This window comes from Mus caroli, unplaced genomic scaffold (assembly GCF_978045245.1).
Source record: "Mus caroli unplaced genomic scaffold, Mus_caroli_1 scaffold_19, whole genome shotgun sequence".
Lineage (NCBI taxonomy): Eukaryota > Metazoa > Chordata > Mammalia > Rodentia > Muridae > Mus > Mus caroli.
The window spans coordinates 62753451-62772260 of NW_028227274.1; the positions used below are offsets into that span (position 1 = coordinate 62753451).

Here is an 18810-nt window from a genome sequence, read left to right on the forward strand (position 1 = left end):
TGTTTACTTGTAACACTGGAAGTCATTTTTGAAAGTTTCACAGTCAGAGGATAGTGCCTTGAGAATTCTCCCTCTCTCTTACACACACACATTCTCTTTCCCTCTCTCTTATACATACATATACATATTCTCTCCCTCTCTCCTACACACACACACATACTCTCTCTCACTCTCTCTCTCTCACACACACTCTCTCTCTCTCTCTCACACACACACATTCTCTCCCCCTCTGTCTTATATACACAGGTATACACACACACATTCTCTCTCTCTCTCTCTCTCTCTCTCTCTCTCTCTCTCTCTCTCTCTCTCTCTCATACACACACATTCTCTCTCCCTCTCTCTCTTATACACACAGGTATACACACACTCACACATTCTCTCCCTTTCTCTTACACAGATATACTCTCTCTCTCTCACACACACACACATACACACTCAATATCTCTCTCTCTCTCTTTCTCTCTCTCTCTCTCTCTCATACACACACATTCTCTCTCCCTCTCTCTCTTATACACACAGGTATACACACACTCACACATTCTCTCCCTTTCTCTTACACAGATATACTCTCTCTCACACACACACACATACACACTCAATCTCTCTCTCTCTCTCTTTCTCTCTCTCTCTCTCTCTCTCTCTCATACACACACATTCTCTCTCCCTCTCTCTCTTATACACACAGGTATACACACACTCACACATTCTCTCCCTTTCTCTTACACAGATATACTCTCTCTCACACACACACACATACACACTCAATATCTCTCTCTGTCTCTTTCTCTCTCTCTCTCTCTTTCTCTCTCTCTCTCTCTCACACACACACACACCCTGCTAGTGCAGAGACTCTTATTGCCTTTGCCCCCACCCCCCAAGTGCTGGGATCACAGGAGTGCCCCCAGCCCACCCCAGTCCACCCCCGACCCTGAGTCCTACTGTACCGAGCCTAGCCCAGCACTAAGAAGAAGAGCACACCTGTGGCAGGGGATAACTCATCCAGCAGCTTCACCATGCCTTCTCCTTGCTTGGAAGTCCACATCTTGATGGGGGATCCACCTCCGATTCTGCGATACTGCTCTTGAATTTTGGGGGTTCGGCGTTTGGCGATGAATGGTGCCAGCTTACTAAATCATTGGACACATAAGTGAGTGGATTTTATTCCACCTTCAAAATTCCAAGTACATTTCCTACTCACTAAAGAAGAGATGAGTAAAACTTCCTAAGGAGAGCCAAACAGGACCAGTGGTCAGGAATGTGGCCGTGAGGCCCCTGACAATTCAGCATGGATCTGAGAGCTCACCCCTGCACTCCACACGTGTTCTATCCTGCACACTCTGGATACCTCACAGCCAGGACCGGGATGCTGATAGCTACCATCCTACACGCTGAATCTGCACCTAACAAGAATCAGGGGAGAAAGCACAGAAAGCCTGCACTGGTTTTGTCGGGGGTGTTTGGTTCTGTGAGCCTGAAGCTGGGCCCTCGTGGTGCTAGGCAAAGACTCTGCCATGGAACTGAGGCCCCAGGACGGGCCCCGTTTGTTTTTAATTTTGAGACAGAATCTCACCATGTTACTTGGACAGCCCTTGAACTACAATGCTGCTCAGGCTAGCCCTGTGGACTATTTCCTCAGCCTCTCGCTTCACCAAGCCTAACTCACATCGGGGCTCTTTTAAAAGCTTTTTTGTTACACTTACTATTATTAGTGAGTGTGAGTGTGTGTGTGTGTGTGTGTGTGTGCACACATGTGTATACACGCTGGTACAAATGTGGTGGACAGAGGACAATTTACATGAGCTGAGTTGGTTCTCTCCTGCCATGCGAGTCCCTCCATGATGTGTATACACACACACAAACACACACACACACACACACACACTAAAATATAAAAACCAAGACTTTCTGATGCAATTATAAATATTGAGTGCAATGTTAAGAAATTTCTCTAGAAAATAATAAGTAGCTTTTAGTTTCTAAAACAACTACCACTCTCAACACTGACAGAACTGGAGTTAAGAGATTAGAAAGCACTGCATCGAACAGAGGCCTCAGCAATTAAAATATCAAAATTCTTGGGCATCAAAACCTCGCTTTGGGACTGGAAAGATGGCTTAGCAGCTGAGAGCACGTGCTGCTCGGGCAGAAGACTCCAGCTCTGCTCCCAGCACCCATGGCGGGCAGCTCACAATCACCTGCAGCTTCCGTTCCAAGGGCTCTGACACCCTCCTTTAGATTCCTCAGCTCCTGCATCCACACATGTGCACACACACAATTTACAATAAAAAGGTTTGTTTGGTTTGTCTGTTTGTTTGTTTGTTTGAAACAGGGTTGCTTTCTCTGTGTAGCTCTAGCAGTCCCAGAACTCACTCTGCAGACTATGCTGGTCTCAAACTCACAGAGATCCCCCTACTGGGACTAAAAGTGTGAAACACCACCACCGAACTTAAAAAAAAAAAAAAAAGTAAATAAATAAATAAATAACCAAAAATAAAATGGTCACTATTGCACAAAACAATGTATTTCTTTATATAAACACCCAGATACACTCTGTATTTCTTTATATGAACACCCAGGTACACCCTGTGCTAAGGCCAAGGCAAGTTTATCTATAATCGTACCAAAGACAGCGCCTTCCTAACTCTCAAAGCGCCTTTAGAACACTGTGTAACCTGCCATTTCCTCTTTTTAACCCTAGACAGAGGTTAACTGGGATGCTACCTATGGCTGCGATGCTGTGGGATGACTCCACAAAGGTGTGAACACCACACATCCTGCCTTCCTGGACGTCGAGTCAGCTCACCGGCATCAGGGGCATTCTGGCACATCACCAAACACTCAGCAAAGTGGACGGTACCGACTGTTTCTGGCAACGGGGTTAATAATTTCTAAGACAAGAGAATTAGGACAAAGGGAGGAGACTCCTGTGATCTAACTAATAATCCAGCCAATAGAACAAGCCTCCGACCCTGAAGCTGAAGTCACTTTCAGAAGAACCTCTTCTCTGCCAGGGCTCTACTCTCTCAGTGTCACATACCACTCTTAATACCGTGGATGTCTGGGGTTGGGCCGAGGTGGTGCTCACCTTTAATCCCAGTACTCAGAAGGCAGAGGCTCTCTATAAGCTCAAGGCCAGCCTGGTCTACAGAGGGGGTTCTAGGACTGCCAAGGCTACATAGAGAAACTTTGTCTCTAAAAACCAAAAAAACCCAACCAACCAAACAAACAAACAACCCAAAACCAAACCAAACCAAAAAACAAAGTATGTCTGTGTGTAAGGAGGCACAGATATGTTCAGGTGCAGAGTGCAGAGGTGTGCGTGCTTGTGTGTATATATAGACCAGAAAAAGACCTTGAACATTTTTCTCTGCACAACCACCTTAAAACAAAACAAAACAAAACAACAACAACAACAAAAAACAGACAGGGTTTCTCCCTGGCCTGGAACTTACTAGGCAAGCTAGGCTGGAGGGTCAGCTTCCTCCCCAGTGCTGATATTACAGCCACAAACAAACAAACAAACAAACAAGGGTGTGGATTTTAAGAACTAAACTCCGAGCCCCCTCCATAGTCCACACTGCTATTAATTTAGCAAAATGAATGTTAATCCTGTACGGCTGCGTATGTGGGCAGTGAGGTACACAACACAGGGTCTACAGCCACACTGTAAACAGCTGTCTGCCAATGAGGTGCAAGCTAGATAAAGATGTAATCAAAACCGTCAGGAGGAAATTTGACAGATCTATATAATCTGTTATGAAACAGAACACTATTATGAAAAACCCCACAAAAGTGACAAATAAGGTAGGCAAGTATTCCCGTTTGTATAACAAAGAGGGAAGAATGCGGGCAGGTATAGACAGGCTCCGGTATGCATACGCTATTTCAAATAAAACAGGAATAGTATTTGGTTAACTGGTGCTGGAACTCCAGTGAGGAGAAAGGGACATTTGCTTTTTAGTGTAAATGTATCATTTGCATAGTTACAGGGATATACTCGAGTTCATTTCTTTATTGCAAAATGTCTTTTGAAAGGAAATGACAGAAAAGGAAGCAAGGAAGTAAGAATAGAAAGGAGGAGAGAAAGCCATAGTCCACCCTCAAGTACAGGAAATGATAACCAATGCTTCTTCAATGTTAATCATTACAAATACATCTTTACAAATCTGCAACACTTTAAAGTTACTTTAGCCATGCTTAGACAGCTGTAACTCCCAGGGCCTGGGAGGAGAGGGCCCAAGGAGAGTGCTGGCTAACTGGCTCTCCTGCTGTAGGGCTCTGCATACCATTTCCCTCTGCTTCCCTACAGAAGACACAGGTGCTGCCGTGACCACGGCCAGAGCCGCACAGATGACAAATGCACCCCACACACGACACTCCACACAGCATAACTTACTTTTGAATGGGAAGTGTCATGAGGTCTCGGTCCAGGAAGAGCCTCTGAAGGAAGTCTTGAACTTCTCCAAGGGTTTCGGGGCCTCCCATGTTTAACATTAATATGCCCGTTTTTGGCTTCCTACACAAGATAAAACAGCTCATTGCCACACTTTCACTTGCTCCGGGGCAGAAATTACTTCAGCTGATAAGAACCTGAAGGCCCGATGCTGCCATCACAGGGCTGTCTCCTCAGGCACAGAGGGCCTCCACTTCTTCACTGACCCACTTCAAACTCTGATTCTGGTCTCTAGGCCAGCCCTATGTTGGCATCAACGGACCTCAATTGCTCTATTTTTCTGTCAGTCTTGAACAAAGATCCAATTCTTTAGAGACAGAAAGTTTTAGAAATCAAAAATTGTTCAGTGGCCAAAAGACCTGTAGGTGCTAGTGCTTCGTTTAACTACGCAGGTCTGGCTTTCCAGAGGTTAAGGTTGCTTTGTATGCTAAAATTAAAGCCAACATCTTACCTTCAACATTATTTGGTGACCTCGCTGTATTCTTTACATACTCAGCACAATCTACCACAGAGTGAGCTCTGTTCCACGGAGAAATGTTCCCCTTTTATTTGAACACCTCGATGAGTCTATCGCTTGCTCTTTAATCTGTTCCCGCCTCTTTGGTCATGTAGGAAATTATTCCTGAGCTAAATGGGTTCTGTTTGCCTTCCCTTCGCTGTAGAGGATTCTCCTGTGGGTGTTTAGTAATATCCCTCGCCTCCACAGTCTGGCTGGCAATATAACATACCATGGAAGAGTACACTTATGTGCTAACCTGTTTTGGTTAATTTTTGACAACATGAAAACAAACCAGAGTCACTTGGGAAGAGGCAACACCAAGAGGAAAAATGCCTCCCTCACAACGGTCTGTGGCCACGTCAGTCAGACATTTTCTTGAATCGGTGTGCAGTGGTTGTGACCACTGGGGAGGCGGTTTCGGGTTATATAAGCAAGGTGAGCAGACCACGGGGGAGGCCAGTAAGCACCATTCCTCTGTAGTCTCTGCTTCAGCTCCTGCCCTGGCTTCCCTCAACGCCAGTCTGTAGCCTGCAAACCAAATAAACCCTTTCCTCCCCGAGCTGGTTTTGGCTGACATTTTGTTATAGCAACACAAACCAAACCAGGATACTTCCTTACCTCAGCAGTGACAAGCAAAAATACCTTCCGGTCTGTAGTGAGAGAAGATCTAATCCTCTTTTCACTAAGAGGATTATACCAAGCAATTATACTTAAGATATGACAAAACTCTGTGTGTGCATATGTGGCACCTGCGTATGTGCGCATGTATGCGATGCCACACGGATCCATCAGTGCACACACAGAGGCCAGAGGCTTCATGTCTGCTGTCCTCCTTTACTGTTTTCTACTTTATTTTTTGACCTGAAGCTTAGCAACTCAGCTCCACTAACTGAATAGTGAACCCCTAGACTCTTCCTGCTCCTGACCAACTCCCAATGCTCGGGATTACGACACACAAAACTGTGCCCAGATTTTATGTGGGTGTAGGAAGTTCAACCCAGACTGAAAGCAGACCCTGAACCCAGAACCATCTCCCTAGCCTCTACAAAACTTTTTTTCATACAAAAATGCTACAGCTAGACGGGGCTGTTGAGTTTTCTTGCTCCTGAACATGCCAGATGCACCATCACCTGGTGAGACTACAGTCTCCCCTAATCTTCCCACTGAGACCACCCATCTTCCCCCCCCCCCGAGTTCTTGTCTTTTCACCCTCGAAATCTGTGACTTCTAATAAATTAAGTGCTTTCCCTATGGATTGCTGCCAGTTAACAGATTACTGGTTAAGAAAGCCCGGGCTAAAAGACTTACCTAAGCCACAGAGGGTATCAAAGTGCAAACAGGATTTAGAACTGTGCTTTCCACCCGTGACACCTGAGCTCAGAACAGGAGTGGCTTTAAAGCGCATGTTACTGTGCCCTGCTCACGTCTTTGCAAACCCGTGTTGATTTTAAACATGAAAGAGTCGCATATGATTTGAAAGACCCCCCCACCCCCCAACACACGGAACACTTAATTCAAAACTGTGTTGTGCATGGTGAATGGTGCATTAGCCCGACTGCACTCTGTTTTGGAGTATGAAGTGCAAGGCTTTAATCAAGGGTCTCTGTCTCTTTTTTCCCTCCAGACAGACCACACCTGAGACCAAGGTCTGCCTGGCCACAGCTCTCTTTGTTTGGACATAATTGTATGCACAGTGAAGACACAGATTTTAAAACTTACTCCGAGAAGTTTAAATGCTTTGCGTTTGTTATATTCTGGGACTTTGAAAGGCCAAAGCTTTCCCTTTGAACCGTGAAATGTGCATAATAGGAGCTCATCCGTTAACACACAGTCATTTTATTCTATGGCATCAAGATAGCACTGATGAAGAACAATAAAGCCTCAGTTCTGAACCTACAATACATCAGTGACCCAAGGATCTCTGCTATTTCTAGAACAGAAACAATAGGTAACAACCGAATCCACGCCAAATTTACACTTGCACACAGCCTCACACACACAGAGACAAACAAAGCCCTGCCCTTGCATTTGTTTTACCTATGGCTGCCTTGACATTGTCCCGGCAAAGGTAAAGAGCAACAAAGGAGATGGTGTGGCCTATAAAAATCTAGTAAATAAATAAGCAGCCATCTTCCTCCTAAAAGCCTGCGGACTCCTAAGCTAGTACAGCAGCTGGTCAGCGTTGTAGTTTAGCTCAAGCCAAGCACTAAACAGCACAATGTCTTCCAAACCGTTGGCATCAGAACGATCGCCAAGCATACTCCATACATTAGCATGTCACATATTCCAAACTAGATGTAGCCAATGCCTGCAATGTGGGCTCACATAACTAAACTGTGACTTACTGAATATACTCCTAAACTACTCAAGATAGCTAAGACTGACTGTCAACTTGACAGTCTATAGAACCGCCTAGGAGACAAGCCTTTAGTGTGCCTGTAAGGGGACGTTTAGACTGAGTTAAGTGTGGTAGGACTGTCTACTTTAACCACGGGCAGCGCCTGTCCATGCATCTGGGAATGGATGAGCAGGGGAAAGCAAGCTAGGTACCAGCTTTCATTCCTCTCTCCCTGCTTCCTGTGTGCACATGTAAAGTGTGACCAGCCACCTCACACTCTGCCGCCGCCATGGACTGTGCCCAGAAACGGTGAGCGAGAATAAAGCCCTTCTTTTTTTTTTTTTTTTTTTTGGTTTTTTGAGACAGGGTTTCTCTGTATAGCCCTGGCTGTCCTGGACTCACTCTGTAGACCAGGCTGGCCTCGAACTCAGAAATCCGCCTGCCTCTGCCTCCCGAGTGCTGGGATTAAAGGCGTGCGCCACCACGCCCGGCTAAAGCCCTTCTTTATGTTGACTTTGTAGGGTATTTTGTCACAGCAACAAGATAAAAAAAAAAAAAAAAAAAAAAAAAACACACATAGAAAGTATGTGTAGATCCTTGGTGACAGTAGATTAAAAACTGTAAAATAATATATACAGCATTGTTTGCATGTCAGTAAGGATATATAAGTGCATAATAAAACACTAGATGGGCTAGAGAGATGGGTCAGTGGTTAGGAACACTGTTCTTCCAGAAGTCCTGAGTTCAATCCCCAGCAACCACATGGTGGCTCACAACCATCTTTGTAAAGTGATCAGATGCCCTCTTCTGGTGTGTCTGAAGACAGCTACAATGTACTCATATAAATAAAAAATATTAAAAAAAAAACCCACTAGATGGTAAGATTATGACTTTTAAATCCTTTCTTTCCACTTGAGTTTTCTACTTTTTTATAAAATTATATAAAGTCATTTAGTAGACCCTAACTTTATTTAATTTTGCCAATTAATATAAGGCCACTTTTATTATTGACTTTTGTCACTACAAAATACAGCAATGAAATAATCTTTCTTCTAGGCTCCTTCCTCATCAAACCAGTCCTTCAGCTCACACTAATACTTTTCTCAAGTCGTAAGGGACCACAGGGACAGGGGGCCAGCATCCTGCTAGGCACACGTATGTTTCCTATCTTACCCACTAACTCTGTATCCCAGGAAGACAGAGTTGAGGGGAAGGGATTTGGGACCTATCCCTAATCCCATATCCTAAATCAACCTCAGTTTTGCAGCCTTCAATCAATGAGCCCACAACACGATGGAAAATAACCATCACAAAATGAAAACATTTCATGCACATGGTCATGGTGGTCTGAATGAGAATGCCCTCTGCAATCTAGGGCATCCGAATACTTGGTCCCTTCCTGGTGGGACCGTGTGGATGGGTTTAGGAGGTCTGGTCTTGCTGGAGGAAGTATATGTCACTGAGGTTGGATTCCCAGGTTTCATGACTCACACCATTCCAGGTTTGCTCTCCCTACTTCCTGCTGTAGTTCAAGAGGGGAGCTCTCTGATGCTGGTCTAGTTGCCCTGCCTTTGACTCCCTCGAAACTAGAAGCCCAAATACACTCTTCGATAAGCTGTGGTTTATCACAGTGATAGGAAAGTAACCCGTCCTCCGTCCAGCTCTAGAGTGACGTCTTGCTTGGCAAGAAAATAATGATGTCGCTATGACTCAGCGAATTCCTTCTTAGATCTGAACAATTCCCCCTGTATAAAATGTGTCCTTCTCTATCACAGAGGTTATTCTCAGAGGCTGCTGAAGAAAACACACACCCTGGTTACTGCCTCCACCCAAAAAACACCAAGAATGAATGAAGTACACTCTATTTCCTTAATAAGCTATAAGCCGTAGCATGTCATTGGCAATTATGTTTGTTATGTGAAAAGCTAAAAGCAGTAATGGTAGAATCTCCTGGAGAAGTTCTTGGTAGGTTAACTACTTTTTATCCTATACAAAGCATTTGTTTCATAGGCATAAATATGTTCAGTTCATACAGAGGGTTCTGGTATATACATAATTGATTTGATATATTGACATATACCAAGGCCAGATTCTTATATGACTGAAGACTATATTTAACTATATGCCCTTTGTTAGTCCTTAAAACCTATTATTTAACAGATGTTAAAAGGAAACCAAGAAAATATTACACCATTGCTAATAAATATATTAGATTTTCCTAAGTACCTCTCCCCATAGGTTGCTCGAACCCACTCATGTTTGTCACAATAGAAAAAAAAACAAAACAAAACAAGGAGAACCTTATTTGAGACAGAAGTTACCTCCTTTCTGGCTGAGCTTGGGGTTTGGTGGTCTTGGCATGATGTACCTTCTCCGTAGTGGCTGCCACCGCAGCACCCGACTGGCACCTCCATGGCTGACAGGCCCTTGAGCTGCCGTGCACCACTGTGACAAAATTAAAGTGCTAGCATGAAACCTAGTCGGAAAGTAATTTCTTTTCAAGAGGCCCTCAGGGCATAATTCCTGGCTTTAAATTTTAAAATGCTGCTATGGCAGAGGTGATTTTCCCCGCGTCTCTGCAGGTAGGGAAACCCACTGAAGGCCTCTTTCTCCTGTGGGCTGGAATACAAGTTCCTTTTTCCAGGGTTGCTTGATTGTCTTAGAAGCTAGCCACACCTTCTCACCATGTCCTGGCTGCAAATTTTGCTCAGATCTTATCCCTAGAACCTCCGAGGAGAGGTAAGAAGCACTGTGTGGAAGGTCATTTAGAGTAGAAAATGAGCCAGTTCCCAACTCAGTGTGGATCCCACTTCTGTCTGCAAGCCTTCCGGGTAAAGCATCCATGAATGGGAACCTCAGTGGTGCTCTGACGATGAGAAGGGGGAACATTCTCTTCTGAATGAATGCACCATGAGGTGTAGAGTCCCCACAGTCCCCAGAGCCCAACACTCGGTCGGCATGACAAGCCAGGCTCCCCAGACACAGAGCTCAAAAATTCCCTCTCCCCTAAGCTCCTCCACCAATTCCAGAGTCTCTACAGGCTTCTTCCCCACATCTACCCTCCGGAGGACAGATGTTACCATCCCTATAAGCAGTTTGTGCCATTCAGGGTAGCCAATGGGGTAGTAGGAAAGAGTTGGTAATAGGAAGAGAGGCAAGTGCGGGGCAGTGGTGGCGCACACCTTTAATTCCAGCACTTGGGAGGCAGAGGCAATCGGATTTCTGAGTTCGAGGACAGCCTGGTCTACAAAGTGAGTTCCAGGACAGCCAGGGCTACACAGAGAAACCCTGTCTGGAAAAACAAAACAAAACAAAAAAGAAAGGCAAGAAAGCTCGAAGGTCAACTCTCTCAAGGCCTCTTCTCCACAGGGGTTTAGGAAAGTTCAAGATTGCTTCCCGGCAGTTATAAAGGTCTACTGGTTAAGGCTGAGGCACAGGTCTTGTTGTTCTATGTGGGACACGCATCCCCCTTTCTATACTCCTGACCTCGGCTCCACAAGGTTACGGGGTGGGCCATGAAAAAAAAAAAAAAAAAAAAAAAAAAACTGAACCAAGGAGTATGTGTGCTGCGCTGAGTGGCTGAGTTGCGACACCGAGTATTTGTCCTTAAACAGACTATAAAGTTAAACTAAAACCACAAATTAGTGCTGAGGAAGATAATAGGGGACGGTGGTAGCTACTGCACTTGACCTCCTTTTCCGCTCTCATAATACCAGGCTAGAAATTAGTATGGGATCAGTCATCTTCTGTCTTTATTCCCCTCTATGAGCCCCGATGAGGGTGAAGCTCAAGCTGGATCAAAGAGGTCTGACTAAGTTCAGATCTCCACTTCATAGCAGTGTGGCTTGGGTCAGACTACAATCTCACAAAGCCTTAATATCCACTCCATAACAAGATGAGTCCTTGCTGGAGGAAACACTGAAGATTCAAGAAAAAAAAAAAAAAAAACAAGAGGGGTGTTCTGTAACATCTGTCACATGACAGGGGCTAGTATAATATAATAGTTTCATTTAGGAGCTTCTAGAGACGAGCAACCACACCTGCTCCAACTGCTTTAAATCACCCAAACGGAACAAAACAGGAGAGACTGGTATCTCCAGCTCGCCGAGATGTCTTTAGACCCAGATTGCAAATGTTCACATGGTGGGACATGCCTGGGATGGACATGTTCGCATGAGGGTCCATGTTTATGACATACAGGTTTACGTGGTGGTACGTACCTGTGACCACAGCATCAGCAAGCTGAGGCAGGGGGATCTTTCATTTGAGACCAGCCAGGGTTTGAGCCAGACTCTGCCTCAAAACCAATCAATAAACTACCTCATGCACACTCCCAATGGAGCCCAGTCTATGAGTTTATGCCGGGGGAGCCTCACTAAATTAAGGCAGAGTGAGAAGACGGACCTAAGTTCTGTTCCACTCAAATGAAGTCTCAAACGACACACATCCCCTTGTTTGAAGACATTTAAATATGAACTACATGATGCGATCTAACCAGGTATTCAATCGTGCACACTGTCTCCAAGTCCCTATACGAATGACATTCTATCAGAGGCTTTGGGCCATGATAACAGAATTCTGACTTTGGGATGGTCATGAACAAATTTCTTTCTATGAACCTAACAAAAGGAGCAGCACCGGGGGCGGGGCGGGGGGGGGGGGGAGTAGGACCAGATTATTCCCCAGCTAGTCCATCAGGATTTCCTAGTACAATTTCCCAGCTTCCTGACTATTCCCACGCCCTGGCTTACAAACTTCTTGTCCGCGGCTGACCAAATGTGGGTACTGATAAGGGATCCTTCCTCCTGAGACTTACGATTAACATACCCCTCTAAACACATCCCTAAAACATCCCTCTCCAACTACTGGGCTGTTACAGATATAGAAGGGTACAAGCAGCAGGTGGTCCGAGACGATAACAGAAGAGGTGAGTAGGCTCAAAGAGTCATATGCTTGTATAAAAATGTCACAGAGAAACCCATACAAACTGTACAAAGTACATACACTCAGTAAAATGAAGTAAGATCCTACACTACCTCAGAAGCAGAGGTAAGGGGGCTTGCTCCCCAGATTTGGCTACTTAGTATGGTCTTGTTGTTCCAAAGGATTGTAACATCGGACAGGAAAAGGACTGTCACTGTCCCTCACCCAACACTGTACTGAAAAATCCATGTTAGGAGAACTTTCAAAACCAATGTGATTTCTGGACCATTTAAAAATTAAAATATGGGCTAAAGAGATGGCTCAACGATTAAGAGCACTAACTGCTCTTCCAGAGGTCCTGAGTTCAATTCCCAGCAACCACATGGTGGCTCACAACCATCTCTCACAGAATCCAATGCCCTCTTCTGGTGTGTCTGAAGACAGCAACAGAGTATTCACATACATAAAATTAACAAATAAATCTTTAAAAAATAAATAAATAGGGCTGGTGAGATGGCTCAGTGGGTAAGAGCACCCGACTGCTCTTCCAAAGGTCCAGAGTTCAAATCCCAGCAACCACATGGTGGCTCACAACCACCTGTAATGAGATCTGATGCCCTCTGATGCCCTCTTCTGGTGTGTCTGAAGACAGCTACAATGTACTTAGATGTAATAAATAAATAAATAAATAAATAAATAAATCTTTTTAAAAATGCTTAAATAAATAAATAAAAATTAAGATATATCAGGACTGGAGAGCTCAGGGCTTACGAGTACCTGCTGCTCTTGCAAAGGACTTGAGTTCAGTTCCCAGCATCCATATCTGGCAGCTTACAAACACCTGTACCCCAGTTCCAGATCCCATGCCTGGGGTATCTGCGCTCACATGCACAAATCCCCACACATACATAGTGTCACACATACAATTTAAAACAAATCTTCAAAAAGAATAGAAGTTTTACTTTGAACATATCAAGAAAAAAAATCTCCGAGTATCATATTGATGACAGTCTGCTTTTACGTATACTGCATAAATGAAGCAGAAGATATCGCGGATATGTATATGTACCTTAGGCATAAAAAAAAAAAATCAAAGATGGAGAGTTGGCTCAGTGGTTGACAGCCCTTGATGCTCTTGCATAGGACCCAGCTTTGGTTCTTAGCACTCACACTGAACAGCCCACAAAGACCTGTACTCCAGCTCTAAGGGGATCTGACCCCTCTGGCCTCTGTAGGACTCTGTAGGCCTAGGCACATACTTACACACTGACACAGAGTGAAGAATAAAAATAAATTTTAAGTAGGCGGAACTAAGCATAATAAAACCATCGGATACATAAGAAACTACAATTTTGTATATTTCAAAATATACACAGTAAAATAAAAAAGTGATCCCGAGAAAGATAGTTTTAAAAAATGTGCATAGATCTACAGAGTTCTTGACGAAGAAAATACAGAACTCTTAGTGTGTGTGTGTGTGTGTGTGTGTGTGTGTTATATAACCACTGGAAAAAGCATCTTATTAATTCTTTTTTTTTTTTTCCCGAGACAGGGTTTCTCTGTATAGCCCTGGCTATCCTGGAACTCACTTTGTAGACCAGGCTGGCCTCGAACTCAGAAATCCGCCTGCCTCCCGAGTGCTGGGATTAAAGGCGTGCGCCACCACCGCCCGGCTATTAATTCTAAATGATAAAAAAAATATAGAAGGTAAAGCTGTTTTGTTTTTGTTTTTTTTTCCAGTTTTGCTTCCAGAATTCAGTTGCGGAATATACTCAAATTTCCTCTTAACTAATATTAATCTTTTCCTGTCAGCCAAAATGATAAAAGTACGATAAGGTGGTAACTTTTTAAGATGGTAGCCTTAAAAAGTAGAGTGTGAGCTGTTAACACAGAAATTCACAACTAGTTAAAGAGTAAAGAACCAAGCATTGCACTGCCAATGGCCATATCGGACCCACTGTCCACACAAAGCTCCGGGAACACAGCAGGAGAGGGAGGAGAAAGATGGTAGAGGCCCAGGGCAAAACACTGGACATGACAAGACAGCTGCACCGTGACCTTGCTGCAGCTGTGGCACAAGATTTGCACAAGATCAAACCAGGTAACATTCCATCATGATGTGGTTAGGGGCTCCTGAGCCCCTGACCCTGCCTGTCAACTGATGGCCTCTGGAGAAGAGGGGGGGAGTCAGGCTCTTTTTAAATGTGTGCCCCCCCCCATAAGTTGACTATGCTCTAGTGGGTGGCTCTACGCTCGTGGGTGTATGGATAGAATAAACTGGATTTACCAGTTAAAAAAAAGGGGGGTGCAGTGGGAGGGGTAGGAAGTGGGCATGAATCTTGAAGGTAGGAGAAAGAACTGGAGGTGAATATGACCAAAATACATGGTATGCATATATAAAAAAAATTTTTTTTAAAGCACCGGGGCCTGTAATACAGTTGGAATTGAGATATACTGGGGTTTTGTTTTTGTTTTTTAAATCCTTTCACTTAGTTACTTCTGACTTACACAGAAAATAATTTCACTTCTCATGTTGTTTCATGACCTCAAATCTCGGGTCTGTTGGACTTTACTGGCCACTGGAAAGGATAGTGAAAGAAAAGATTAATTCAGGACTTCCTTGGCTGGCACTGTCCCTATCTGAAACATTGTTTCCCAATGTTCTTAGGGAGCTGATCTTCACTGTACTACTGAATTAGTCTTGCAACAAAGGCACCAGCAATAATGTGTGGATATTCAGAGCAGATCTTCTCTACCCAAAGGAGGTGTCAAATGGACACATTAGGAAACTCCTTTGAAAAAAGTCAGGTCTAGTCACCATTCAAATTCATTAAGCGGGCTCATTTGTGGCAGTCTTTGACATCAGTAACGGAGGGGCTCAATGCTCAGTACTTCACCTGCATCCCAATCTTCATAGCAAGTAAGTTGGGACCCTGGCTCAAAGTGTCTTTGCTCAGTTCTGTCCCAACAAAGTATGCTCCACCCAGGGTCCCAGCTCCTCTAGTGGGCACATCCTACATTCACAAACTGAACCTGCAACACTTGAGGTCTCATTTGTTCTCCAGATATCCCACAAAACCAAAACCAAACAAACAAAAAAACAAAAAAACAACTCTAGGCCTCCCCACTGTGGGTCCCGCTACCCAGAAGTCCTGGCATTGGCTTGGGCATTGGCTTTGGCAAAGCAGCAGCAGTAGGCACCGTGACCGCCATCTGATGCATCAGCAGAGACTGCAAGAGAGATGCCAACAGTGATAGTGACAAGGACGCCTACGTTACGGTTCAGGTGTTAGGTCCTTCAGAGACCTTCCAGGAAAACACTAAATCAGCTACTGCTAGAGCCCCGCAGCTGGCCCTGGGCGACTTGAACCCGCGGCCTCCCGGACGCTCTTCACGTTCGCAAACGCAGACGCAACCCAACTTACGCGGCTCGCGGAGCAGAGCGCCCGCAGCCCGCAGGGCCGCAGCCATGTTGGCGCTGGCCGAAAGCATTTCCGGGACGGCCAGGGATCCTCTGCGGCGGCGCTCCGGCAAGGCCCGGGAACGCCGACCTGGCAGCGCTCCGCACCCGCGCCACAGCGCCTTATCACTGCGCCCGGCGCCGTCGCCGCCGGGGCGGGGCCAGCAGGAGGTCCGCCCTCGGGGGCGGGCCCAGGAGGGCGGGGCTTGTAGGCTGGGGCAGCCAGAAGCTGGAAGCTGCAACCGGCCAAGATAAGGCCAGTGGCTTGGAGACCCGCTCCTGCCACCACGGGTCAGCGCACCTGATCCCGCTAGGTCTGCGGCGCCAGAGGATCTTCCGGTCGCTTCTGCCAACCTGGTCGAAACTGGAACGACAGCCACGACTGGGCAAAAGACTTTCTAGATGTTTCCATAACTGTCCTTTGACGTGCCCATGTTTTTGCCTCCCTTCTCCAGTTTGGTTGCTTTGCTGCTGCACCACAAAGTGCAGACCCTTTTTCCTTGTCTCCAGAGAAGAAAGAGGGTGGGGGTTTTGTTGGGGTTTGGCGCGCGTGCGTGGTGTGTGTGTAGCTCCATTCTTAGCTTTGGCAGCATCCCTCTTTCTGTAGCAGAGTTTGACAGGGTGGTCAGGAAGCCTGGTGCAGACAGGATTAAGAAAGGGCTGTGCCTGCACATCTTGTTGGCAACAGATTTTAGGTTGAAGGTTTTGTGAGTGGATTGCTGTCCTTATCCCTCCACTGGGAGTCCTGACTGGCTACAGAAAGTGGCCACTTCCAGATCCATGTCCTCCTGCCTCCACTGCTAGAGTCGCCCACAGAGCAGAGAAGAGGGAATAGCCAACAAATGACTGGCCCAAATTGAGACCCATCTCATGGACAAGAACCAATCCCTGACACTATTAATGATACTCTGTTATGCTTGCAGACAGGATCCTAGCATAACTGTCCTCTGAGAGGCTCCACCCAACGCTGACCAAAACAGATGCAAAACCCACTGCCAAACATTAAATGGAGCTCAGGGAGTCTTGTGGAAGAGGTGGGGGGAAGGATTTGAGTGTCCCGAAGAGGATAGGGACTCCACGGGAAGACCAACAGAGTCAACTAACCTGGACCATTGGGGACTCCCAGAGACTGAGCCACCAACCAAAGAGCAAGCATGCCCTGGACCTATCCCGCCCCCCATATGTAGCAAACATGCAGCTTGGTCTTCATGTGGATCCCCCAACAACAGGAGAGTGGGGCTGTCCCTGAATTTGCTGCACCCCTGTGGATCCTGTTCCCCTAACTGGTCTGCCTTGTCTGGCCTCAGTGTGAGAGGATATGCCTAGTCCTACAGTGACTAATCTGTGTGTGGGGTGGTGGTGGTAGTGGGATACCAGGGGGAAGGGGCTCCCCCTTCACAGAGGAGAAGATGAGGGGAGAAGCTGTGAGAGGGGAGAAGCTGTGAAAGGGGAGGACTGGGATGAGGGGCAGGCTGATATTGGGATGTGAAGAGAGTAAATGAAAAAATATTTAAAAAAAAAAAAGGCTGTGGAGAGACTTAGCAGAACGGAAGAATGGTATTTTGAAAGACTCAGAGTGTTCTAGGAAGAGAGAACCAAAGGGTAAGACTGATAGAAGTCTTCATGGGGGCTTAAGGAAAGGAAGGGAGGGAGGGAAGGAAGAAGGAAGGGAGGCAGGTAGGTTAGCTGAGAAAAGATGGAGCCCAGATCAACCTGAACATTAGCTTTCTGTAGCTAAAATCTGAGCTCTCCCTCACTCTTGGCTTTACTGGTTTATTGTGTTTATAAGACCCATGTAAACTCTAATGTATGAGACAGGGTTTTCAAACTCAAGCATGATGTTCCCTGAGAAGTGTCAAATTACCTCACCTCACTGCCTCCTCCCCAGCTCCAGCAGGCCTCTTTTTACATTTCATTTTGAGGCAGGGGTTTGTAAGGTGCCAGGGCAGACCTTGAACTTGCCATCCTCCTGCCTTAGCCTCTCCAGTAGCTGAGATTGCAACACTTAGCCACCAGGCCAAGTTGTTTGCCAATTCTTGACTCTCAAAATCAAAATGGCATTGAGATTGCCCTAAAGAGAGACTGAGGTAAAGTCAGGAGATACAGGCAGAGAGAAAGAGCAGATACTGGCTTCCTGAGGGGGCTGCTGCCTTTCTCTTGAGATAGGTGGAGATGAGGGGAAATGCCCAGGCAGAGACAAACATCTGGACGAAATGGCAACAGAGTTGGGAGGACCCAGAAGTCTTATAAAATGCCTGAGTCAATCGCCTATCACATGAAATCAACTCTGTCAACACCAGAATACCCACTACAAGATGGCCTTTACGGACAGGGCTTCCCATCTAAGGCTGGAACTCTTCTAAAGTTCAATTAGAAAATTAACAACAGAAGTCCCACAACACACTTGGAAATGCTGTGCTACTACGTGATGTAGAGATGTCTTGTCTGTGACCTCTGGGAGGCCCTGAAGGAGTCACTCTGCCATGCTGGGTGCTGGGAACTCCTGTTAAGCAGAGATAACAAGAGTTCCTTGGCCCCTCCCAGGGACATGCTAATGATTAGTGACAAGGCAAAATGCGGCCAATTCCCACAAAATCTGCAGCCTGGTTAAATTTATGTGTGACAGGTTAAATTTATGTGTGACCAGAAAGCAAAAAAAAAACAAAAAAAAACAAAAAACAAAAAACAAAAAACAAAAAAACAAAACAAACAAACAAACAAAAAACTGACCATATACTTTATTCCAGACGTTAATCCAATTAACATTCTTTTAAAAAATAATGGGCATTTCTTTCCCTTACTTACATTGGTTTTTGCTGTTGTTGTTGTTGTTATTTGTTTTTTGTTTTTACTGACTTGAAAAACTCTAAAGTCTCTCCCTGTTAAGCTTCTTGATGTACACACAGCGGATTCATGGGTCGTAAAAAGAAAGCCAAACCTGGGCTGGTAAGGAGATAGCTCAACAGGGGATGTGCTTGCTGCCCAAGCCTGGCCATCTGCAGTTCCTGGAGTCCATGACGGAAGGAGAGCACTGACTCAGAAAACTGTCCTCTGTCCGCCACACACACACACACACACACACACACACACACACACACACACACACACACCACAGCACTCATGAGTATGAACAC

The 18810-nt window shown here is 45.5% G+C and overlaps 1 protein-coding gene across 2 annotated transcripts in view; it reads right to left on the reverse strand.

Annotated features, from left to right (window-relative positions):
* Positions 1–15806, reverse strand: part of Fech (ferrochelatase) — a 33578-nt gene extending 17772 nt beyond the window's left edge. Inside the window, exons 1-4 of one of the 2 annotated variants that reach the window (XM_021150808.2) lie at positions 15642–15806; positions 9615–9738; positions 4400–4519; positions 982–1130 (exon numbers count right to left, since the gene is read on the reverse strand). In XM_021150808.2, coding sequence (XP_021006467.1) covers positions 982–1130; positions 4400–4519; positions 9615–9738; positions 15642–15708 — 460 coding nt within the window. In that variant the 5' untranslated portion in view covers positions 15709–15806. Of the gene's footprint in view, positions 1–981; positions 1131–4399; positions 4520–4907; positions 5188–9614; positions 9739–15641 lie in introns of those variants that run through there. The other variant, XM_021150809.3, reaches the window with a different exon arrangement.
* Between the last annotated feature and the right edge of the window lie 3004 nt (positions 15807–18810).